This window comes from Phaethon aethereus, assembly GCF_964289735.1.
Source record: "Phaethon aethereus genome assembly, chromosome: 19".
NCBI lineage: Eukaryota > Metazoa > Chordata > Aves > Phaethontiformes > Phaethontidae > Phaethon > Phaethon aethereus.
The window spans coordinates 11,159,189-11,185,437 of NC_138595.1; the positions used below are offsets into that span (position 1 = coordinate 11,159,189).

Genomic DNA, 26,249 nt, shown 5'->3' on the forward strand with positions numbered 1-26,249 from the left:
TATCCCCTGCCCCCCGCCTTTCAAGGATACGCAGCACCTCGTGTTTAGCTATGAGGTATTGCTGAGACATGCACTTGGTATGGTTTGGGAACTGGTAAAACAGTTGATATACAGATTCCCAAAATAAAACAAAAGGCTACCTGACAAGGAAATTCAGTTGTTTAATTCAAAGTGTAAACATATATATGTCTTTTTCTTGACCTACTTGATTTTCTAAATGTTAAGAACTGCTTTGAAGTATTCTTTTTGCTCAGATGCAGACCTCTTGAAATTTTTATGAGAAGCATCTTTTAAGTTCTGTAACAAGAATTTTATTCATATCTATCAATGATATTTAATTAGTGTGGTGCAGTACACAGACAGGCATTCATTAAACAATTGTTGCAATAAGTGATACCTCCTTATTGGGAGGTTTAAGTTTTTAAGGTTAAAATAGTGTATTATTTCCAGATGGTTAGCCCACCTTTCATTATCACAGCAGGATAAAGGCTGCCCTAGCATGACTGTAATGTAGTTTAAGCACAAAGCCCATGCAAGAGATATTTTAATTGTCTAAAAAGAATTAATGAAACGACACGAAGAAGCAAGTATCCATGTACACTGACTTGTAAAACTCACAGTAATTTTTTTTTGGTTGTTTTCTTTAAGATGACACTCTTTGTATTTTTGACATCAATACATGGAGAGCTCTCTTAGGTAAGGAAAAAAATCAGGTGGCAGATTTCCATTGCTGCCTGTGGCTACACCACAACCAAGTTGTGAATGATGTATGTTCAGTGCAGTTTCTGAACCACTGTCCTGCCCCAGTACTGCTCGTGTGGGGGAAGAGACATGCATTGCACCCCCAGGAGTCCCTGGGTTCAGAAAAGGCTTTTGGTGTTGACCCTCAGCTGAATACTTGATATAAGGTATCGGTTAATCAGTTATTCTTGAGCATGAGCTGTAGCATCTAGAGAGTTCTCAGAGCCAGGCTTAATGAGCAGCAGAGAGGGGATACTCCCTTTCTAGGATCTCTTCTGCTGTAATAGAGGCCAGAGCGCTACAGGAGGCAAGATCGGGCTTTTAGAGAGAAAACTAAACCCTGAAAAGTTGTTTTTATATCCGAGCTAACTGACTTCTTGTCTACATCTTTGTTGCACTATCAGATCTGCCCTTCTGACAGTCGCATGAAAAGCACCCCCAATGTTAATAGGAACAGGGATATATTGCAAATTGACTTCGGGGATCTTTCTGGATTTCCTTGCTTTCTGCTGGCATGGATGTACTGCGGTGCTGACTGAAGGGCCTGTCAGCTGAGTGTGTTAGCCTTGAACTTCAGAGGCTAGTCGCAAGTGGAGCTCTTGTACTAAAGGCTCTTGATTTGATTCTGGACAGGTTATTTTTGTCATCTCTTGACTTCCTTGGGGATTTAAAGTCCGCTTTTTCAAAGGTCTTTAGGTATCTCTTTGTTTGCACACGTAACATGAAGAAACAGTAGTATTCCTGGGCTCAAACGAGATGTTCTGAAGGACTATGAGATGATTAGGTGCTGAAATAATATGGGCCATATAGATATGTAATGCAAAAATGAGTCGTGATTTTTTTTCTAGACACACAGAAAGTCAATATTTAAAGCATATTTTCTTATTTTTTAATAATTGGTCAAAAGTGCAGTGAACTTGCTCTTCTCCCTTCTTCCCTGTTTTTTGAGAAAGAAGCTGAAACTTTTCTACCCAGCTTGTATAAGAATAGAACAGACTAAAATACAACAGACTATTTCAGATGGAAGGAAAATGATCTATGAATTAGATTCTGGTCGTTGAGCTGAATATTGAAGTTCAAAGCAGCAAAACTGAGGAGCAGTTGAGTTTTAAGCTATGATTTTACTTTTTCTGAGGGAGTTCTTTCATTTCTGAACTCAGTCAAGAGTTGAAGCCATTCTAGAAGCTTTAGAAATGCTGATCCTGAAAGATGTTTATTGATAACCATTGCAAAGATCTCTTTTTAATATCCTTGAGGAAACCATTAAGCAATCTCATAAGCTAGAATTACAATAAGCTGCTTGTTTTTTCACAGCGTTTCCCTGATGTGTCAGTGATGAGCTGTCCATGCTCACAGTCTGAACTTAAAAATTAATGAAATATGAATAGAGTCATTGTAATGTAGAACTAAATATGTTCCCCAACTTTGAAGATAAAACTGAAGAAAGTTACTTTTGGGCATTAGCTGTTCCCATAGTGGAAGAAAATTTTAAGGCTGGAGATAGAGAGTTCACTCCTTGATCTTAAATACTTGCCTAAATTACTGTCAAAAATGAATCCAGAGAGAGCAGACAATGTGCCATCAACTTTTTAATATTAACTTCTGAAAAAATTAATCTTTTTTTGCAAGTGCTTACCCATTTCACAAGATTGGGCATCACATGGCCAATAAACTGAGGGTACAGAGAGATTTAATGATGTTGGTGACCCTGGCAACACCAGCACCTACTGTATTTCTGGAGTAGCATGTGGACTGCAGCTCTGCATGCAACGAGGCCTTGGGCTGCAGGATCTGTTGCGACTTCCCTTCCCGAACGGTTGCCAGCGGGCAAGTGCATGCTCCGTGCCTCCTGCAGCAGCTGTCAGCACTTCATGGAGCCAATTCCCGCACGGAGAAAACACCAGTGCGAGAAACAAAGAACCCATAAGCAATATGGAGGCTTGAATTCATCTGACTTGATGGGGGGGGAGGACTTTCTCAGAGGTGGTTCTGGGCAGCAAAGAAACAAAATTAAAGCTGAATTAATCAGGAATTCTCAAAAGCCCAAGAGAAAAAGGGAAGACTGGCAACTCCTGAAAACAAAGCAGTAGCCCAATTGCACTGATAGTACTCCAGCCAGAACTTTAAGATTTTGAGGAAATAGCTCATGGCTTTAAATTGGACTCTTGTGGTTTGCCTCCCCGCCACTGCCTCACCCCTTGCAGATCATGGCTTCCATAGGGGAATTTAAAGTCACAGAAAGGCAAGTTCAAGGAAATTTATCTAAAATGACCCAAACATCTGCTTTTTCATGCTGGTGTGTCCAATGCTGGAAATGCAGATGATTACGTTTCCCCAGGTCAGCGCTGGGCACTCCTGCAACTCCCTCCCTTGCTGCCAGCCCTGGGAGCAGGTGAGAGAGGACTGAGCTGGAGTGGCTCCAGGAAGTGGCAAGAACCCAGGTTTTTCTGCCTGGTTCACATCTACCAGGACGTGAAGAGAGTCTGCCTGGACGCGTCATGCTATTGTACCGCCATCGTGTACTTCCAGAGTGATCAGGATGAGAGAACTTATGGAAACCAAGTTATTTTTGTATTTTTAATTCTTCTTGTAACTGACAGCTGGTGTTCGCTGTATTTTAAGGAGCAGAGATTTTAGTTAAAAGATTATGATGTCATTAATCAGTCCATTGAATATTCATGATTTAGTGGATTTTTCCTCCCCCTACAGAAGGAGAGAAGTAATTATTTTGGCTAGCACTTGAAAAGTGTGTGTGTGCTGTTGGTAGAACTCCGCTGTATTGGACAAAAATAGACTTTTTCGATTAGACATGCAAACTGATCTTCTCTCCCCAATACTGATAAATACCCTTTAGTTGTTCTTCTCTATTTAATAGCAATGTTTCATTCCTTTTTGTAGGAATGTAATGCAAATGGACAAAATGAGAAAAAAGAAAAAAACCCAGCAAACCCTCCAGTGGAGGTTGAGCGACTCCTTATTGAAACCCTGATTTGGAGAGTGGGGTCTTGACAAACCTTTTCACATTTATAGCAAACTACCATTTTGTATTTGTTATGTAAATTTTGTTCAGTCTCACAGTGGTGCAAAGCTCAAATGAAATACTGGTTGTGGAGCGTCTTGAGACTTCTAATGCACAAAGCATGACCTTACCTGGTCTCCTACAGCCATATCCTGTTGGTGTCCATCTTCCGTGGACTATTTGGTCCTTTTTTTTTTTTTTTCTTTTTTTTAATCTAAACTATGCTGCTTTCTCCCATGTCACTTTAGGGGAGGTATAAAGGTATACGTTGGTAGATAATACTGCAACTCTTGATGATGCAGATAGCATTAGGCTGTTTGGAAATACAATAGAGTTGGCAAAGCCTCGCGTGGAGCGTGCTGGTGGTTGTTGCTCAGGTCAGGCTAAAGGGCACATAATGATTGATGCTAATTCCGTGGGTTTTGTGTTCAAGCATTTTCTAAAATTGCATCATTGGGCCAGAATTGATTGTAGGACATCTGAGCAAAACTGAAATAACTTAATTTCTTTTACCCAGAGGACGGGGAAAATTGTAGCTGCTGCTGCTGCTAAGAGTAACACAGTGGAAGGTGTCCTGTGGAACATGCAGTGTTACAAACCAGTTCAGGAGCAGGGGATCAGTTTTTAGAAGGCAGCCCTTCACCCCCAAAAGGCCAGCACTGACTCATAGCAGGAGTTTTGCAAAGGTGAAGAACGTGCCCAGTGGTAGAAAACCTTTCTCTCCTGTAATGGATGCCTTGCAGCTGGGTTGGTGAGCTTCCCAGGTGATGGCTGTTTGTTGTCAGCCAGCAGAGCTTCAAAGTCTGCACTGTTTAGCTCTACCCTTTATATAAAGAAAAGCAGCAACAACAACCACAGATACCTTGGAAAGTTTTTTAAGTTTAATCCTCCTGGATAGGGCAGGGGGGCTGTATGGCTAGCTGTTGAACGCATGTGTATTCTTAATTTTTAGTGCTCCTGCTATTTCCCTCACAGAGTATAACTTCCCCCCCCCCTGCCCTGGTTTTTGGACATGTTTATTTTGTCCTGGAACGCTGTCTTCATCGGGACCACACACTCTCACAGGGGCTGGGTGACTGTACTCAGCAATACAGGGTCACTGTAAGGTTCTGGCGTCATCCCTCTCTTCCGGCTTTCTCTGGGGACTTAATCCTGCTCCTTTCTTGGGCGGAGGAGGGCAAAAATACTCCCCCTTGTCCTTCAGCAAGGAGCTGCTTCAAACTCTCACATTCGCTTTTTTCTTTTTAAAGACAGCAATTTTTTTTTTTTTTCATTAGGGTCATATTATGTAATAGCCATGTACCAAACTTCTTTACATCTAGCATTTTACAGCCAGTGATTTATAATTACAATAGACCTTGCTGTTTCTGTGTAATGCAGTAACACTGACTTCAGTGGGAGCACTGCATAATGAAGCAGGAATGGGTCTACTTTATCCGAGATGATTTTAAAATAATCAGCAAGTAGTTTTGTTTGCACAAATATTTCTGCTTCTGATAGTCTGAGGCCATGTGGCTTCCCTTTTTGGTAAACAGCTTTGCAAAGTTGTGGGTTGCCTTTTGTTTTGCTTGATTAAAAAGTGCTTTTCTTGAGAGAGAAAAAAGATCTTAGTTGACAGCTCTGGAAAAAAACCTCTTCTGTTTACCACGTGCCAGAACACCCCAGAAGAACCCTCAGATCTGCAGGTGTCATGATAAGCTTCCCCTCAGTGCCAGCAAAAAGCTTTTGTGGTTTTCAGGAATGTGTAAGGTAGTTCTAGCTTCATGTCACCGAAATCATTCACAGCTTTACCCTCTTAGCAGAATAATAAGCCTGAGCATGGATGATAAACTGACCACGTTATTTTAAGGTCTGACCATGAGTTATGTGCCTGTCTCCGTTTTTCAGGTTTGTAGCAGGGTCCTGGGTCTGAATGTAGAAACCATAAAAGTACTTGTGCAGCTAGTACTAAATTAAAACTCCAAATCCTTTAAAGCAATTTTAGGTTTGTTTCCATGGCATTCATTTTTTTGTTTCTTTTTTTAATTATGGTTGAAGGTGAGAGGGGATATTCTTACATCTTGAAAAGTTGCCTTGTAGGATAGAATGACTCAATGTTGTTTGGATTTCTAATTCGTTTTCGTGTCATCTTTCTGAAGAGCAGGGTTAACCGTGGCAGGTGGATAAAGTTCTGCAGAGGTCGGTTTCCTTCGGTTGTTCAGGAGTAGCCGTCCTCTCTGATAATACAGGATATTCAGTATCCTGGCACTAAACTTTGGGTCCGAGTTCTATTTGATGCTGTTTCACACTACCTCATTTGAATGTCTCGAGCACAGGAGCTCCTTGCTAAGCACCCAGGCGACGGCTCCGCAGCCGTTCCCCGGCACTGGCACGGACAGCCGCGTAGACCCGCCGGGCACCAGGCCGGTCTGCTGCTGCGTGCTGAGGGCCCGTACGGGGCAGCCGGGTGCCCGAGGGGAAGCCAAGTTCGCGGGCGCGGTGGAACTTTCTGTGGAACTGAAGAGCAAAGAGGACTTGCTCGTGACCGTCCCTTTCTCAGATACCCCGGGGGTGCGGTGCCGCCGCTCCTCTCCGCGCCGGCGAACAGGCGGAGGCGATGCCCCGCGCAGGCCGGGCCCCGCGCGGCTGCGGGCGCCTGCGGTGGGGCGGCGCCGGGCTCGGGCCTCCAGCGCGGGCTCACCCGGCCGCTCTCCGCCGGAGCGGGCGGTGCGCGGAGCGGCGCTGGCCGCAGCCTGCCGGCCTCGCGCGGGCGGGGGGGATCCGCCGCGGCGCGCCGAGAGGGGGCGGGCGCGGAGCGGCGTGGGGCTCCCGCCTCCCGCGCTCCCCCCGCCCCGCCGCGGTGCAGCGAGGCGGCGGCCGGCGGGGCATGCCCCGTCCGCGCGGCGCAGCAGCGGCCCCGCGCGCCCCCCGCGCGGCCGGCGGAGGCAGGCGCGGCGGCGGCGCTGCCGCAGGGCTCTCCGGGCCCGCGGCCGCCGCGGAGCCGAGGCGCGGCCGCCCTGCGCGGGGCATGAAGTTGCGCCGGCAGAAGCCCGGCGGCGGGCGGAGCGGGGCGGGCGGCCCCGGCGGCGGCGTTTCCTCCGCGGGGCCGTAGCCTGGGCGGGCTCCGCCGCGCCTCGGCGAGCGGCGCTTCTCCTCGCCGGCGCCTCCCCGCTGCGGCTCGTCCGGCGAGCCCGGGGCTGGGCCGGGGCGCGCAGCCCCCCGCGCCGTGGGATGTGCGCGCAGCGGCGGGCACCTGCCGGCCCGCTCCCCTAGCCCCTGCCGGCAGCGCGGCGGCTGGCGGTGTCCCTCGGGAAGTTTGATGGCTTCTTTGAGGAGAGTCAAAGTCCTGCTGGTGCTCAACTTGATCGCGGTGGCTGGCTTCGTCCTCTTCTTGGCCAAGTGCAGACCCATCACGGCCAAGAGCGGCGACTCCTTCCGTGACATCCATCCCAGGGCAGAAGTGACCAACTTGACAGCCCACGGCGTCGGCTCCATCCAGGATGCAGTGCTGAAGAGACTCTCCCTCTTAGAAGATATAGTCTACAGGCAGCTGAACGGTAGGGATAGTTCTCGGGCTTTCAGTGCCTTTTGGGTTACGGTCGCGGGTGGTGAATCAAGGCAAAGAGCTGGTGCACGGCTTGCTTGAAGTTTGCATGATAGAGCCATGCTTCTTCCTGTATTCTCATGCAAAAGGAGTCTCAACAGACCGGATCAATTTTGTACCTGGTTTCCAAGTTCCGTTTGCGTTTAAGGCTCAGAGTACCTTGCACGGGATGGGGGAAATCATAACAACGTAATGCTGCCTTTCAGGTGGATAGTACTGGTCAGGAAATTACAGCATCATGATTTCTGCATCAAACGAGAAGGGTGTTAAGTGGGCAAATACGGCTTGGAGCAGCACGCTGTATATCAACTGAGAGTGGCTTTTACTACTAGAGTTTGTTTTTTGGAAGGGAGTTTTTAAACGGCTAAAGTGTCTTGCATCATTTAAGTGCAAAAGGTCACAAAGCAAAATGCACTTTCTCTAGTAAGTTAAGCAAACTGTTCAGTATTTCCTATGGCTCAGCATTGACAGCTGCTAATTAAAATCTCAAGTAATGCTTCTCTTTATAGCATAGTGAAGGGATTTCTATTAAAATCTCACCAGGTTCAGTAGTTCTGAGATGTAGAAAGGGAGTTTTAAAGATGCCGTGCGGGATAGAGAAACATGTTGTAAAGATGTAAGAAATCTAGGTGAGGTATCTAATTAAAACACTGACTGCGGAAGCTAATTTTTTTGAAATTGTCCCCCCTAGATTCACAACTGGGAATGTAATCTCAATCAAGAGTCCTATTTATTGCTTCCAATCTCTGTAGCTTTAATGACTGCAAGTTTTCATGTATCAACATTAGCAGAGTTAACGTTTTTGGCAATGTCAGTGTGATTCTCTCTCTGAGTTTTGAATATGAAGCTAATGCACTATTCTGTGCCGTGTTGAACCGAAAGCTGGTGTGTGCTGTGTCTCCATACTGAATCAGAGCTACTGCTGGTGGTACTCCTGCACGGAGGATGTGAGGCAGGTGCAGGGATGAAACGTACCTCTCCTGGCGCATAGTAGTTGTCTCGGTGTCTGTGCTTTGGGGAAGGCACTCTACAAAATGAGAAGTACTCAGCTGAGTAAGAAAGTGTTCTTTATAGCGCTGCTTTATATACTTGCATGAAAAACCTGACCTGCCTATGGAAGTGCCTAGCAACACAAGATGTCGAAGCAGCACTGTTGAGTGACAAACAAGGTGAAACAAAAGAATAACAAGAAATAAGGTAGAAAGCTGGGTTTTTTTTATAATCAAACTGTGAAACCAGCTGCTTATGGATATTGCCAGGGCAGAAGTTCCCAGGAAGATTCAGGCACTTATTTAAAAAGGGGCAATAGCTGCAGTTCAAGACAGGAGACATCATACTAGGACCTTGGTATTGGTCAGGTAATCACAATGCTGTCTATGATTCCTGCAAATACGGAGGAGGAGCTGAAATTGTACATTACTACCATTCTTCTGCGGAGAATAACGTGGGATTCCCTGCTCCGATGTGCTCTGGGGGCTGCTTTTGGAGCTAGCTGGTGCTTGTAACAGGAGCCGTGAGTGTAAGGGCAGCCCTGAATGTGCCTGTCTCATCTGTAGGCTGCTGTGGGCACTTGGAGTACGTTTACGCTGTAGTACAGGAGTCTGCTTAGTGCTGAAGAGCAGTCAGGCATCTAAGGACTAGCAGAGGCAGAGAGGTAATAAATATGTTGCCCATATCACAAACATTTTCTTAGGGCAGGCAGAAAGCTGAGCACATAAGTGTGACATCTTGTCTGGCCTCTGCATACCAGGGTGATTTATAGCAACACTGATGAGTATGGCTAAAAAATAGCTCTGGCATAATGGTTATGTAACTTTGGGTCAAGTATGTATTTTGTACCTGTGATTTTTAGAAGAGTACGATGTGCTCTGTTATCTGAGTGGTGTCTGTGTGTTGTGCTTCAGCAAGACATGGATTTAGAGCAAGATGTGGGGGGCCAGGTGGACCCCCATCACCACCCACTGGCACTAAAAGGGAACAGTTAAGTGTGCTGAGACAGTCCATAGGACTGAGGATGTGAAGGCAGCTGGACCAGCTTCCCCACTAGGAGTTTTCTGTGCCCAAATCAGCGTTCATTCTGGGCACTTGGAAGTAGACACCTAAAGCTAAAATCCTAGTGCCCGCTTGAAGTATGCAAACATGAGCTTGCTTCTTTTTTTTTGCTTTTAGGATAGGGAAGTTGCATGCTGGTTTGAAGCGCCTAACAAAACCCACCATATGCTCTTAGACAAGCTCCCTGCAAAATGCATCCACTGTGAGAATTCTTTCTCTTGCGTAAGGTTGTATGTTCGTTTAACTCTGGCCTGTGGTTTAGCACATACAAAATGTTAGAATAGGGTATCCTATCGTGTAGCAGGTGGAAAGCCTACACCTTGGGGAGCATTGGGAAGCATTTGGCCAAAGAGAGAAACTAAAACACAGTTTGGGTACAATCAGCTATGGATTTTTTTCTATGTTATAGGACTTGGCAGGATTTCAGTGGGAGTTGAAGCCATCTTTAAAAAAATGAATCTCTTAAAAAGCTCTATTCTGTAAAGATCAAATGAGCAATCTGATCGTACCATTGCTGTGTTTTTGTTTTTTGAATCATGTAGTGTAAATCATATTGGAAATAACAGCTCTTTCTGGTATGGCAACCCTCATTTTGTATGTATGTGTATTTATTTCTGTAAATGTTGGCTGCGAAAACAGGCTAAACAACACTGCCTTGGGTCTGGTAAAGGAATGATTTTACACAATCATTGCTTTTGAATGACATTTCTCTGCAGTGCCGTTCTGGAAATAACACCGGGCCCCCCTTAGACCTCTTTGTGCACGAAGAGCTGTCCCAAACATGGCCTCAGATGCTGTCTCCTACAATGACTCCACATTTTCCAGGTGACACACCTTGCTGCTTTTGTAGATTTTCCCAGCCACTGTTAGCTGGGCTTGCTGTTGCACAATGCTGCCGCACCAGCCGTGGGATGCTTGTTTCAGATGGTCGTTGAAAGAGTGCCTTGGGGATGCTCAACATGACTGGGGACTCATCACAGCAGACACTGCCCTTGCTTAGTTTTCGCCTCTTTATAATTCTTAAAGTATCCGTGAGAAGACTTGGGTTTGTCCATATTTGTCTATTTGGTTGTCTTTTGGCCTAAAACTGATTGAGAACTGTATGTGTGCTTTGCTCTTTCTAAAAGTTTATTATTGCTCCTTAGTTCAATGCACAAGTTTTGGGTGTTTTACTTTTTGCTTTTCTGTTGCTTTTTTCTGATGTCTAATTGGACGGCTCCCACGGTCGCAAAGAAATACGAGGGTGCCCTTTGAACTGGAGAGGTTTGTATGTGCACGCACTTATCTGAGAATTCAGAGCATTTTTAATTTCTGTAGTCACTTTATGGATGGAATTTTCTTGTTCAGCAGATGTTCAGAGAACACTAATGAAGGCCTGGAAAGAACGTGTGCGTTTTACTCTGGGTATTAACTACAACTTGTCTTTTTGATCTGAACCTAATTTTTTGTGTGCTGACATTTACATAAGCAAAAATTGTGGTCCAAATTATCTCTGACTTTATGGAGATTCACACAAATGAACTTTTCAATTGGGTCTGTGTTTACAAAGAGAGGGTTTCTCTGCTTATGTGATGAACTGATCAGCTAGTGAGGAGCTGGAGTGAATAAAGACTCGAAAGCGAGCATTCGGCTTCTGCTGCAACCGTGGGCTTCCTGGGCAGCACTGGGCAAACTCTTGATTTACTGAGCCCTCTCCCTCTGGAGGAATTTGAGAAATCATGCCTTTTTAGGATCCTGAGACAGCACAGGTGGGCCAACTTTTTAACACCAAAGTGGTGTATAGGATGAATGAAATGACTTGAGAAAAGCTGTAGTTTGCCTCATGAAATGGCGTACAAAAATTTTGCTCACCGTGAGACTCCTCTCAATGGGAAGGGTCCTGCGTCCATTGCAGGGTGAGAAGCTGTGCATCTCCTCTCCTACGAACAGCATCAGGGGAGTTGCCCAGGTAGCTTTTGTCTGTCAGTGTGTCGTCTTTCTTGAAGTCATGCATTACTCTTCCCCACCTCCCTTTGTTCTCTTGAAGTTGTCCTTGATCCCACCCTGGCTGTGGGAAAAGGAAATGTTCACAGCAGTGCAGCGTGCATTCATCCCCTTTCCCAGGAGAGAGGATAAGGCTGGTGCCTGCACTTAGCGGTGCCTGCCCAAGGCAGGAGAAGTGTTCAGAGGTTGGTCATCAGCCGTTGAGGCACTGAGAGGCTGGTGGGATGTATAAGGTTCATAAGCAGGTTTTCTTATGTGTGCAGAGTGCTGGGGCTGCACCAACGTTGAGTATTCATCCCAGGTAGGAGGAAGGAGCCTGGATCTGACTTTGTGGGTTGGTTTTTGTCCCTGTCCTTCTGAATCTGATCCTGCCTGGAAGTGGGCAATCCCCTGTTCTAGAGCGTTTGCCAGAAGCTCTTTAAGGCAATATATAAATAGTTTAGTAATTAAATAGTGCTGCTAGTTTGAGAATAAGAAGCGCAGGAGAGACGGTACTCTAAATAAACCCTTGGTTCGCATGTGGGGAAGCCATCATCTGTATCTCCCACAGCTGAGCACCTTGAACAAATGTGAGTAGATCAGTTCTGTTGGTCACTGGTGATCTAAGGGTCCTTCCACTCAGCCACCTCCCAGGTGTGCTGGGGTAGACACCTGTGTGGCTACTTGTGTGTGTTCAGCAGAGGTTTGAGTCTTGAATTAAAACCTCCAAGGAGCAGAAGGGCTATAAACTCCCTCTCTAGTCTTTTTTGGTTTATATACAACAGCTGAATCTAGTAAGCACTCAGCTGCCTGGAAGCCAAAGGGACAGGAATGATGTGGCTTCTTTCTGAGTAGTGTGAAAAAGTGTAAGAATTTTTTACCTCAAGCTAAACATTAGTAAGACAGAAAACATTGCGAAGGGGCACTGCTGACTCATCCTAAGCATTGCTTTTAAAATTTATTTTGTAAACTCGCAACAGAGTATGTATAAGATTAGGGAGAATAAAAGCTATTTGCAAACCGTTGTAAACGAGAGGCCAGAGATGAAGAACCACTGAAGTGAGAGTGGCCAGAAAATGGGTGAGCAGAGAGAGTTTTTCCCATCGTCCTAAAGAAGTGCACAGAGAGTAAGCAGGTGCTTTACCAAATGTTAAACATTGAAAAGGAACTTTAAATTCCTTGGTGGTTAAATAAGTCTGTGTTCATTTTTTAAACAAGCTTGCATCTGTGCTTTTGCACGTGGAATTATTTGCATGTGCTGAGATATGAGCAAGGACGTGCCAGCAGCCTCCCTGCATAGAGCTTGTGCTCTCGTCTGCTTATCCAATTAGGAAATTAACTTTGTGAGGGTTGCATATGGACATTGAGGCCGATGCTGAAACACAGCCTTTTGCATGGTCTTGCTATCCGCCTTGTGAAGTGGCACTTAATTAACTTTAAACACTTTAGAGATATGTGGATTTACTTCCCATAAGGATAAGATAATGCTTATCTTCTATAACACTTACCATCCTCAAAGTACATTACAAACTTAGCTAACTACTGAGTATAAAAATGATATATGTAAATAAGGCAGATTAAAAGCAGCTCTATCAGGTATTTAATAGTATGTAATAGTGCTACACCCACAGACTAGTCATATTAAGATTTTAACAGGTTGGTAGTATATTAACTAAAATGCTAAGAAATTCTCTGATTAAGATAAACAACTAAATGTAAATAATTGAGAGTAGGGAAGTGCTGTTTGTGGGCAGAAGGGCCCAAACTTTAATCATGTCGATTAAATAAAATAGCTCTTTATACAACCACAGCCTTGTGGGGTGAAATCCTTTGATATAAGCAATGATGATGTGGAGATAAAGTGATATGCTATGGGGGTGTGACTACTGTATTAACTGATGGTTATCACAGAGGATCAGAGATGCTCTTTCCCCGTCTACCCCACTACCATGAAGTAGAAACTAAGTGTGTTATTTTGTATCACCTTGTATAGCTACTTGATAAAAATTGCAGTTTTAATATTTATTATATACTTAACAAATCTGCTTGCCATATTCCGTGTTAGGAATAATGCAGTCTTTTCAGATTTAGTCCATCCTTTTAGAAGTTCTCAGCCTAAACTTGCTAACTGCAGGAGAGGAATCTGCATAGGCTCAAGGCACCTGAGAGCTGCTGTCTGAAATTATTCTTATCAGGCTCATGGAAATTAGGTCTGATACCAATCAAAGAATGAATAAAAGAAATATATCTCAGGGAAATAATACAGTTAAGAGATGAGACTTCAGATAGTCATTTAGGAAGCATCTGGAAGCTTAGATGTTAACGTGACATTTAGTTTACAACCTGGCTGACTAGGAACTGTTAGATAATTTTTGTTTTCGATAGTTGTTTGGCATCATCATCATCCGAATATTCACTGTCATTGGCAATGAATGAGTAATAAGCCACTAACACATTTATCATGCAGAGTCAACACAGGATTCATGAGATGCAACAGCAATGACTAGAAATTAGTGACAATGTTGCTATTTTATTCTTGCATATTAATTCAGATCTGCCTGAATGGAGAAACAGAACCTTACCTCGATGGTAAGATTTACAAAGGCACGTTAGATTTATCAGTGGTGAATTATTGTGTCTCCAGTAAGAGACATTTGGAATTGGATGCATTTGGCAAGACATGGGCATCTAGTGACATTTCGGTGCCCGAAGGCATCCTGCCTGGCTTCCAGCTGCCACTCCAGAAGGGTACGACTCAGCCGATGGTGGATTGTCCCATCTGCTGGGCTCGTGCAGCATCTTGGATAACTCGAGGCCTTTTGTATGGCAGCAGTCATTGCTGAGACAAGAGTCCCACGCTTGCCGTCTTGGAGATCTTCCACTTTGATCAGGGAGGACAGACAGAAGAAGTTGGCTTTAGGCACATGCTGTAAATGCGCTTGGATTTTGGGGAGTCCTTCTGGTCTACTCTAGGCCACAATCTTCCCTCACTACTTCTCTCCTGGTGGAAGGTGCCTGCATTTCTAATAAGAAAATGCTGTATGCAGCCTGTGAGCAAATCTACCTGTTAATAAGGCATAGCACAAAAGAAAATAGAACTGAGCCTTGTCAGGTAATTAAAAAGGTTTTACTCATTTTGTGATTTATGGCACTACTCTTTATCTAAAACTGAACAATCTGGTCCAGATGTTAGGGCAGGCTGCCAGTTCCCAGCTCCTACAGATACACCTGATCCTGGTGTAAATGACGACATTCTGCATGTTGAAATATTACACTTAAAAGGGAGACTTTTTTTGGTAAAACGTCCTTATTGAAGTCTGCAAAGGGTTGTTCAAACCGAATACACATAGTATTGACCCTACTGTGAGTCAACAGCAGTGATTCAACTTCAGTAATGTATCCTAGTGGTACAATATTATTTTTCCTAAACAGTTTCGGGAGTACTAGCAACTGTATTTTCTAACCCCCAGTCCCCGTAGTCAAATTTCTTCGTGAAATTGTTGAATGCTTTACATTTTATTGCTACAAGCGTAGCTAGTTCTGCCTATAAATCTAATAGCTATCGACCCACAGTCTAGCATTCACTGACGGTTAGCTAAAAATAATGCGGCAATGATGCGAGAGCCCTACATAAAACACTACGTGCAAGGAGAGTGCTGTGCTGAGGCTCGCTCTGCTGTCATTGAGCAATTACGCACCGTGCTTCTGACGCAATCTTACAGCTTTGATGCTTGTGTTGATGGGGAGACGCAAAGTTACCTGCAAAAGACAATTTCCTCAAATCAGGAGCAGGTTGGATAAAAATCATGGTTTGCCTTTTCCTTTTCAAAAACATGACGATCTGCACTCGCATGCCTCTCGCAGTGTAACGCGTACCCGATCCTGTGCTACTGCCCTCCCAGGGCTTCGCTCCCTGTGATTCACTCTGGTACCTGACACCCACAGGCAGCGATGCTAAAGGCTATCTGCCATATTACAGCACTTGCTCAGTCTTGGAAGAGGAAATACCTACAGCTTCACAGGATCTGCAATATGGGAGTAATATAATAACTTTTGGTAAATGGATTTTTTCAAAAATAGGGATCTTCCTAAGTTGTCCAACCCAGGCTGTTGTGTAAGACCACCACTCTTCCTCCTGAGAGGGAAGATGAAAGATCCCTTAAAAGCCTGCGTCGTACATGGTAAATCACCCTTCTTACTGCACAGCAGGCATGCCTTGTTGCACCTGATGACTTAATTCTGGCACAGTAAAACCATTGTGTGATGTGTCGGCATTTGATGCTGAGGGAGGAAGGGGAATCCCTGGTCCCTCTTCCCTTTAGTACTCTCCGTTTGTATGCAGGTGGAAATGTTTTGTGTTCCTTCCCGTGGTTTGAAGTGCGATTGCCCAGCACTAACACTTCTCTGGGGTCTGGGAGGGAAAGGCTCTGGGCGGGAGGGCTGTGTGCTGTGTGCCACCTTTGGGCCCTTGAGCATCCTTTGTCTCCCTGACTCTGTTCCCAAACGGGATACAGGATTTTCTTGTCTCCTGTCACCTCTATGTAACAGTAGGGCCCTTTTGTGTTGGTGGGCAATGGAAATCCCACTTGCTTTTCCTTGGCCTCTCTAAGTGCGGCTGAGATACAGGAAGCGGAAAATCAACAGTGGATTAACAGATACCAGCAGTGCTGCGGCTGAGTTATTTTGGGTGTTTCCTCAAGCTGCAGAGAGCATGAGAGAGTCAAGCAAGGTCTCTTACCTGATAGTCATCAGAATTTATTTAACCTTTGTTTTAATCTTCATTTGCTTGTGTAGTATTTCGGGCAGTGTAATGGACTGCCATGATAGTGCGTGTTTTCAGAGCATAAAGATGAAGCGAGAAGGTTAATTTTAAAATGAAACAATTAGAATTTCTTTCTGGGTCTTTGCCTACATTACACTTTAAATTAAATCATGAGAGCACTCATGTTTGTGCCCAATTACTACAAATTCTTCCAAAACAATTGCTTGCTCATACTTTAAAAACACAAAGGAGGAAAAAAAAGTTAAAAGCCATTTAATTTATTTTTAAAGCTTGCTTATGTTCCATTATTGGGTTTAAAATAGTTTTTGTTGACCTCTGTGTGTTTTCAGTGTGCACCACCTTTAGCGAAGTGCACGGGAACACTGAATGCTTTAAATAGGTTGGAACATAAAAACCCTATACTGCTAGATTTTATTTCCGTTTTTCATATTTGCACTCATAATACAATAATAGTAATAACCGTTACACTTGTCTAACCTTGTAGTCACGGCTGGGGCCATGTTGTGCTTTACCTGTTGCTAAGTGTAGACCAAAGGCCATCATGTGGAATTTCGGTTTGCTTGAAGTTGTCATGTATGTAATCAGGAGGGACTGGTGTCATCGTTAAGGGCACCAGGTATCGGTAGCAAAGTGTTTCGTCTCAGTTTTTCCTCCAACATTAGTGTGATGTTGGATGAGTAACTTGAATCCCTAACTTGTATATTTTTTTGTAGTATTATTACAAGTTTCCTTATGTATTACTGAGTGAACGTCTCAAGGTCAGAAAGAGATGAAGAGGTTGTATGTGGGGAATGGTATGAGAACCAAAAAAAAGTTTCAGAGGCATTTTGGTGTTTTGAAGGTACTCGAACTGGCATCAAAGGGGTAGGAACAGAGAAAGTGAGGAAGGGATGTTTGACTCACTTCTTATTCCTTACCATAACAAGTGACTGGAATACAGCCTTAATGAAGTGATCAGCTCTCGCTTACATTATGATCTTGGCCAGTGGCCCTGGCTGGTTCGTGTCCCGTATATTTGGTGCAATACACCAGTGAGAAAGGGGCTATTCCCAAACCACTTATCATTTAGCAAGGTAAGTCATGCAACAGAATGAGGCAGAAGATGGGGGTAGAATTAGACCTAATGTGTTCGTTCCCTGTGGCTTTTGGATTTAAAACTCATGTTGGTTTAAATCTATGTTAATTTAATGTCAACTGGGTTGAAGGGGAGATGTGTAAGAAAATGAAGTAATAGGGCAGGAAGATGTGCAAGCGAAGCGGGGGGGAGGGAAGGCTGCTGTAATGGTGAGGGCAGAGATGAGGTTTCATCTAGGAGCAACCTGCTGAGCAAAGTCCTGCCCCTGCAGGGTCTCCATGGGCTTTGAGGGCTGGGGAGGGGGCAGGCAGCAGCTCCTAGCCGTGTACTTCCTCAGGGTTTCTGCCTCCAGAGGCTTTACTTTCGCCTCTGAGTTATGGGGAACAGCTTCAACATTTGGTTCAAAATTAGGAAAACATCCACCATGCACCAGGTCATAAAGGGACATGCACCCTGGTTGTGGGACGACGGGGGGAGCGGGAGTCTCAATTTGGAGGAGCAGGCGCTGGTGGTGGGGCAGGTGCTCCTTGGGTAAGGGTGATTTGACCACGTGCAATGCCCAGAGGGCCAGAGCTGTTTTTTAAGCTTTTCAGGTGGAGGCCAGAAACAAACCTGCAGTATCTGGAGACATAAATGAACAATTAACCTAATGGGCCAGGGACGGGTGGGCTGCTTCAGGGGTGGGGGGTGCTTCAAACGTGGTGCTGTTTGATTAGTGCTTGTGGCACGAAGGGACGGTATGACAGCTGGATCATGCAGATGATTTATAGGCATGAGACAGCTTTCATTTAGAAATCTGCCCCTGTCAGGAGTGTCTAAAGGTTTTTACCGTGTCTTACATGGAAGGTGTTACTGGGGTCAGGTCATATTGACTTCAGTTGTCTTTGGATCAAGCACTGAATCAATAAGTGACTTTCTGGGGGAGTTTGATAGCTGTTCTGCACAGACATAAAAGGGGTTAGACACTGAAATGGGATTTTACACTTTTATCACTCTTTTCTCAGGAAGTTGCTCAACTTCCAAGTACTAATTAATGCTATGTTCCTTTCACAAATTTTCCTCCCTACTGATGCTGCCTTTTTAATCCTGTAGAACAGCATCAGGCCTTGCAAATTACAACCAGCTGCCAGGCTGCAATGAGGAAAGAGGCAACGAACGGAAAGGAATAAAACTTCGACATCACATCCCAATTTGAGGAATCCAGCATAATTTATGCTCTTTGTGCAGCTCTTTGGAAAATCCTAGAATTCCCTTGAATGTCCAGCTCCGATTATAATTACCAGAACTGCATATCCTGAACTACCCAGCTCCAATTACAGTTACTGGAACTGGATAGCCAAAGAAAGTAATTCACTCTAAAGCTGCACACCCAGGTGTAGGCATCTTTGGTAGCATCTTACTCTGAGGCAGCCCAGCGTTTCCCGTCATGAGAAACTGCTTTAATTTGTTTGTATTTTTTCCAGTTAGGCTGAAACGGTCAGGTGTTGTCAAGATCATGTTTGTCTTTAATCCCAGTAAAGTGGTCCAGCTGTTTTTGGGAACAATGTATGAGAAAAAACACGTACCAGTGGAGGGACAAAAGCTGATACAAAGGGAAAAGGGGTGGAAGGACTGAAGTGGCAGCTCCAAAAAAATTGGGGCTGAGAAACCACAGGAACAGAGAAGGGGGAGATGAGGTGGCTGACATGGGTGGACAACATGGGAATCAGTGGGGAGAAGGGGCATGGGACAAGACATCCAGGGAGGGGGCAGTGGCCCCAGGGAGCAGGGGGCCTGGTGGCACCTCTGCTTTGCCACAGGAATGCTAGAACGCGGTGCAGTTGCTTGGTGTTTTTGTTACAAGTAGTGGAAAAATGGCTGTCTGCAAAAAAAGTGTTATTTTCAACTCAATACTTTATATAAATGAAGTATAACTAAAAAATAATACTTTCAGAAACCTTAATCTCAAATGTGGTTCTTGGGCATTTTCACTGGTTTGATGATTAAATCGTTAGCCTTATAAAGCATTCAAAGACGTGTGGGTATGAAGCCAGGGCAGGTATTATTAGCTGTGTAAAGCAAAACAATACAGTTGCTGTGGAAAAATTACGGGTTTTGTACTGACGCAGATATTTAACCTTTGTTTTTACAACTCCAGGAATGAAGCAGTGTGTTTCTTAATGTAGGCTTAATGCTCAAAGTGTATGCCTGCTAGATTTTCACAGCTGAATGTATGAAATGCTGGGCTATTAAAATCTGTTTTAATGATCTCTTTTCCCATAACTCCTAATATTTGCCACTTACTAATTATGATGTGCCTAAATAGTTCTCATTTGTAGTAGGTATTTTAAATGCTGCAGCTGTCCTAGTTTCACGCTAACTGCTGGTGACTTTTTTTTTAGTGTCTGAGAATTGAGTAGTATTGGTGATTTTTGCAGGTTGGCATTAAGTGCTTGCCTCGTACTGTTCTTCATTAGGAGGTTTTTGATATATTGGTCCCCAGTGGAAGTGGAAATAGTTGGACTCGGTAGAGGAGCAGCAGTGCTGGAGAACACCTGTGTTTCCGGTGAGCGTTGGTTTGTGGCATAAGCTTATGCTGAGTCAGCGAGGGCATAGCCAGGGATGGTTGGTGTGGAACACTTTTTGATTTGGGAGTTCCTTCCCTACCTGTCTTTTTTAGGATTTTCCAACAGATTTATGATAGGAGGAGGGTGGCTGCTTGAAAGGTAGCAGCCTGGGCAGCAGCTTTGCAAGCTTCCCAAGTGGCTTGTGGGGAAGAAAAAGGCAGGGAGGGTGTTTTTTCACGGCCCATTTCGCTGCTGCAGGGGCCAGCGTGATGGGACCGTGCGAACTAGTTTAAGGCCCCACAGATGTTATTGAAGCCGTTGACCTTATAGTCTGATGGACCTCCCCGCAAAACAGAGTGCCGAGAATGCAAGAAAGTGGTAATAAAAAGAACTTGTAAAGTGTAAGTTAGGAAGCAGGGGCCATACTTGAGGGAAAAAAGGGAAGTCTGCAACTTGGAACAATTTAGATGCTCTGCAAGCAAGGAAGGCTTGTTAACTCAGTTGTCTGTCCTCCTTGCATTTCATTTTACCTGAATTCTACCTGTTCTTTTTTCTTAATCCCATTTCTCAATCACCTTCACCAGAGGCAATTCCGGCTGTGACTTGACAGCTGCTGCTGTCTTCTCTGGCTTGTGCTGCCAAAAATCCCAGTTGATTCTAGAACTTAAAGCACAGTGCTATTTTCTGTATTCCTTCCTGCTATAAATTGATACATATTAATATTAATAGTGCTCTTTCTAAATTCAAAAGCCTCCAGGCCTATTGCAATTAATTTTTTTTTTTAAACTCAGTTTTTGGCAGGTATCTCCTGTCTGTAGACACGGGCTATGAGCGTCTCCCAGAGTATGGGCAGTGCTTTAGGGTTCGGTGCAGTGGACAGTACTGAAGTCTGGAACCAAATCCTTAAACTCTTAAGAAAGCTTGAATTTAACTGGAAGCATTGAATATAATCTTTTCACTTCAGATCCTGTGAAATAATTCCTTCTGACTCGGAAGAAGAGACTGTGGTGCCAGGGGTACGATGTGCTGCAGGTCCTTCTCGTGCTGAATGTTGCCAACCAGCAGCAGCTTCTCCTGCGCAGATCTAATGTGGTTAACTTATTTGCTGAGCTTATTTCTTGCTTCTGAGCCATAGGCTCCCTTTCTGCTCTCTAGAAGGCAAATGCTGCTGCTGCTGTTAGAGGCAGCATCAGACCTACAGACTCCCTCTCTTTCCTTCAGAAGTTAAAAAAATTTTTTTTTTCCTTTTTTGCCTGCTCCCTCCTTTGCATTTCTCACGCCTCCATGCTGAGCCTTGGCTTAAAACCTTAAGAGTTGAAGCTCAAGAAGCTGGGGAAAAAAGGCTGATCTAGGAGTCTTCTGACTGGATCAGTGGAGCAAAAGAACAAGCTGCAGTTGCACAATTGTGAGTTAGGAGAACTTTGAACGTGCTGTGTCAGGGTCTTGTACCACACGATTATCTTCAGAGGTGCATAAGGCAAATGCTTTTCCAGTCTGAGGAAATTCCTTTATACCCGAGTGTTAAAATGCTGATTTTTTTTTTTTTTTAAAATTTTTTTTGTTAATTGCTGATGGGGGCATTCAAGTAATAATGAAATTCTTGTAGTTCATTTTCTTTGACTCATTTTTTGGATGTTATTACGTAAAACCTTTTCAGAACTTGCCTTCCGTGAGCACTGGAATTTCTTTTCATGCCTTTAGTTGCATTTTCTGCAGTATGCGTACTCGATCCAGCCAGGCGCCCAGAGCTTCCGAAAAGGAGCTGAGGGGCAGTGGCCGTCCCTGCAGGCTGCAGGAGCCTGGGTGCTCCGAGCCCCGGAGGAGAGCTCAGCTTGCCCCACGGCGGTCCCCTGCGTGTTCAGTGGTCAAGGCTGGAATTAGAAGCAGCTGCTTGGTTCCATTGGCAGGAGCGTTTTCTGCGTGTCTGTATGGGGCAGCTCAAAGCGCTGGTAGCGTTTAAAACCCTGTAGCCCAGCCTGTCCGAATTGTAAATTCTTCTGATGAGCGGAGCCTGCCTGCATCCCCTCGTATGGGTGGGTAGGGAAAAACCCGAGGAGCTCGCTTTCATCGTTACGGGTGCACGCTGCGTTGGTGCCAGGGACTCCAGCAGGCTTAGGATCAGTGCTTTATTAATGGGCAAACGAACTAGAAGGCTGTATATTAGGTTAAAGAAATAAAAAGGTAGGGCCTTACTCTTAGGCTAAAATTGGTATGAGCTGGGCTTCTCTCACATCAGTCCCTAAATTCAAGAGTGAGGTTTTTTTGGGTTTTTTCCCTTCCCCTTGCTAGGTCATGAAGACCTTTTATATTTCATTTGCATTGTGTTATCTGTCAGGGACCTGGACTTCTAGCTATGTACCAAATTCAGAACTAACTGTATGGCAGATACCTTGCAAATTTTCATTCATTTTTCCATGTTTCTTTTTTTTTTTTTTGACAAGTAAATACAGTTTCATATTTATACCCATGCCAGGAATAAATCAAATTAGTCTGAAAATTAGCCTTTGCTCTTACAATGCTTTGCACATTTCTAATATTAAGGAGATAAGAAAGGAGACGAGCAAACCTGCTTTGAAGACGAGCTGATTTCCATAGCAGGCAGAGTGACCTACTTAAAGGGAGGGGGAGAGCGAGCAGAGTCGAAAATAGGCTCTTTATTTATTTATATAATTTTAAAGTATCTGCGTCAGTGCTCCCCTGGCTGAGCGCTCTCCTGACGCTCACCTGGCAGAGGGCTGAAGAACTTGGAGCTGAAGAAACGTTGCTTGTCCTTCCAGAGTCTCCTTTGTATTATGAAGATTTGTGTCGGTGTTGCAGCCGGGGTGGAGCTGTGCAGCTTAGTGCGGAGGCGTTTGGTAGATGACAAGATTCAGACAGGGCTTTGGGGGAATGTTAATCACAGTTTAACATTTGTAGGAAATCTACTTCATTGCTTCGCTTACACGAGAAGGAGCAGTGTGCCTTGCTTTGGGGCTCTTGAGCACAGTGTTCAGGAGCACAGGATGTTCAGGAATGTCCTCGCGGAGAATTGCCAAACGGCGCAGCAGGTCCAGAGATCCCCCAGTAGATGGGTTGGTGCAGCAGATGGGTGGTGAGGTGCACTCACTTCTATTTTTACACACGCCTGGTTTGGTGGCCAGGAGACGCGTGGAGTTATGTATGTATGTGCCGTCAAATAAACACTGGCTGGGTGGGTATATGGTTTATGGCCTTTTTTCTTTAAAATGGACTCCTTCAGTTATAATATAAGTCTGATTCAGGTCTGCTACTATATTAGTAGGGGATCTCACTCTGCAAAACAGCGTAAGTGTCTGGAAGGCCAATGCTGTCCACAGGGCTGGAGTAAGCAATGCGAGCACGTGTGGTTACAGCTTGTTGCCCTGTCTCTATATGGTCATTTCCTTTGGTGTGAAGTCAGTGTAACGTGCGTCCAGATCAGAGTGACCATGGGTCATACTAGACATTGAAATGCGTGAATTTATACAATAAAAGGTGATTTGTCAGTCCCAGTGGTTTTATAACTTGTTTAGAGAACCGACGTTCACTCGGTTGCTGAAGGCTGGCTGTGCCCTGCCGGTGCTGGTTTGCGCTCTGCAAGCTGTGTTTGTATCTTAACTTGATTTGCATCATCTGCAAAATAATTTATATATCCAGGACCTGAGTTGGGCGCAGCTCATGCATTGCAAGAAACTGTGATGATCTTGAGCTTTCACATGCTCAGAAATTGATAGATATTCTGCTCTTGCATTTAAAGTATTATGATGTCCTGATAGGCAGAAGCGGGAGGGGGTAGGTTGTTGATCTGAGCTTCTAAGACAGTCTTGTTTGAGCTGATCATCTTAAGTTTATGTAGAGATGAAGATTAGTTCATTTATTCAGAGAAGGCACTAAAAATTTTTCTTTGCTCATCCTGCATAGTGATAAATATTTTGTAAGAACAATTGTCTATGTGGTTGTCTTTGCCTGAAATCTTTCTTTCTTCCAATACCTGAGTGGAATGAGATGAAAACTTCCCTGCCCTGTGGGTAGTTGCATTTCGCTGGAGCCATATGTTAAGTCTGCAAAGCCCACTGGGAATTTAGCAGGATCTATGAACTAAGTTAAAAATTAAGAACTGACGAGTAGGTGAGAAAAGACTGCTCACAGCCACCTCGGGGCATTAATACTCCCGAAACAACTTCGCTCTATGCAATTATTGTCCCCTGTTGCTTTTTTAATAGTGTTTCTCTTTCTGTGAGCCAAGACTCTGTTCCTTTTAACTTCCATTCTTCGCTAAGAATAGCAAATTCAAGAAACCTAGAGGAAGTCTTGTGGCCTGTTTTAAAAGTTTAATATGTTTTAAGTAACTTACATAAAATAGAAGTTTACTGACCTACTGCAGAGAGGAAGGTATGTCAAGTCAAGCTGACAGCGATGGTGAGAGCTGCTACTCCACTGCCTTAAGTGAATTACCTGTTTGTGTTGTTGCTCAGCTGTTTGCCCCCCGTGCTGCACTGTGCAGGGACTTTGGGTGGCTTCTTAGTGCTTCTGTGGGTCTGGTAAGAGGTAGACTCCTAACGGCATGATATGGAGAAGAACATTTGTCAAGAAAGACATCCGAATCAAACACTTTATTCCAGTGGAAGCAATTTGCAAAGAACGTTTAGGTTCTTTGGGAAGTGCTAACTCACCTGTATGGACCTGAGTGGGCAACGTGGCCAAGAAAAAGTGGTTATGGCAGCAAAGGGCAGGTGGAGATCAGTAACGCTGTCACATGTGCAGTGGCCAGAAGGGCTTGTCCCCCTTGGCAGTCTTGTGGTGGTGCGAGAGTGTACCTTCCGCACTTGGCCAAACCAAGGGACCACCTCTGCCAGCACTACCAGTAGCAGGGCTTAGGGGAAAGACCGTGGGAGGGCTCACTTCTGTCTTTTAGAAAGTTGTAAACTTGGTACTGGGTAACTTCTTAGGTGCTCCCGACTTCTGGGGAGTGCCATGAATAGCTATATCTTGCTTTTTCTATCATTCAGCATCGCAGAGTTCTCTCAAGTCCTCTGAGCTCATCTGCCTCCTTTCCAGGGTGAGGAGTCCTAGTTTATTTAATTTCTTCTATATAAAAATAATTTTAAAAATCTTTGATATCCTACGGCTTTTATTACTAGGTTTGTTACACTCTTGTTTGTTTTTACCTGGAGATTACTAGAGCCACACCTAGCGTTCTGGGTGTGAAAGTCATGCCCAAAATAAGGAAGGAATACTTGGGCCAGACATGGGCAAAATGACATCAATATTTGCAGGAAGGTCAAAGACTTTCCTTTATGTATAATTCCTACTATTAATGTTTAAAGTGGTCCAGGCCTCAGGTGGATGGTTTCTCATACCATGGATTGAATGGCTGTAGTGCCTAGAAGTCCTCTTCTTCCCACCATTTTTCCTGCAGCGTCTTGGTGCTGTGGAAGGCAAGGCTGGAAAATCCCTTCAGTCTCCCAAATCTTTGGGCTACATAACAGGGTCTGTAGAGTCTCGGTGTATCAGAAAATAGAAGTAAGGTGCTTAAAGCTGAACCTGAAAATGACATGGGCTGTTTGAGCCACTTGTAGAACTTCAGACCATTAATTTTGTTAGTATCAGGATTTATGGAGTTCTTAGGAGCTGATGTTATTCTCCGCCACCAGGGATGTGTCTTACCTGTTGTAGGTGGGGTTGCAGATGGATTTTGCCCTTTTCCTCTGAATGTGCATGTTGTGGAAATTTGTGCAACTCTTGCTGAGCTGAATTTGGCAAGTCTGCACTCGTTCCAGTCTCTGCTCTGCAGCTGTTCTTCTTGCACAGTGATCCTTGCAACTCAGTCCTTTCCGATCTTGCACGATGGACTCTCTTGTTAATGTCAGAAACCAGCAAGGCTTTGATTTTTTTTTTTTTTTTTGGTAGCAGTTGTATTTAATGTGTACGTCGATAATGATGCACTTCAGATTTGCACGTGCCAATGCTGCAGAGTATAAGCAATCCAAGCCAAAAAGTAAAACGTAAGACCTTTTACAACATAATTCTGTCTCATTAAAACAAGTTGTGTCTATGATAGGAATTTAATGATTCCTTTCAGAAGGATTTATTTTAATATAATATTAAAAAACCCCCACTTTAAACTGCTGAACTGTTGGAGAGCTAACAAAGCAATGCTTTCCTAGCTGTTTTGCCACTTGGTTGAATGGTAAACCAGGTAGGTTAAGTTTGAAGAAAAATCTTATTTTTACAGAGCACGTAGAGAATTATGTAATTCAGAAATACTAGCTAATTCATTCTTGCATAGCCTTGTGTGGCCAGATAGAGAGGAGTGTGAACTAAGGGGCGAGTATTTGATTTCTGTGACTGGAGTCTCAGGGCTGAACTCAGCATCAAGCCTCTCTCTCCCCTTAGTGCTGGTACCGGTGCCTGTGCTGTCAGGCATGTGGGTCTGCTTTGAACTCCAACTGTTTACAGCCTCAGGGTGCTCCTGTTCAGGTGCGGGTTGT

General features: G+C 44.4%; 1 protein-coding gene across 1 annotated transcript in view; it reads left to right on the forward strand.

Annotated features, from left to right (window-relative positions):
* Positions 1-6,845: 6,845 nt before the first annotated feature.
* The window catches only part of GALNT17 (polypeptide N-acetylgalactosaminyltransferase 17), a gene marked incomplete at its 3' end in the record, with an annotated part of 218,366 nt that continues 198,962 nt past the window's right edge, over positions 6,846-26,249 (forward strand). Inside the window, exon 1 of the mRNA XM_082008558.1 lies at positions 6,846-7,296. Coding sequence (XP_081864684.1) covers positions 7,059-7,296 — 238 coding nt within the window. The 5' untranslated portion in view covers positions 6,846-7,058. The remainder of the gene's footprint in view (positions 7,297-26,249) is intronic.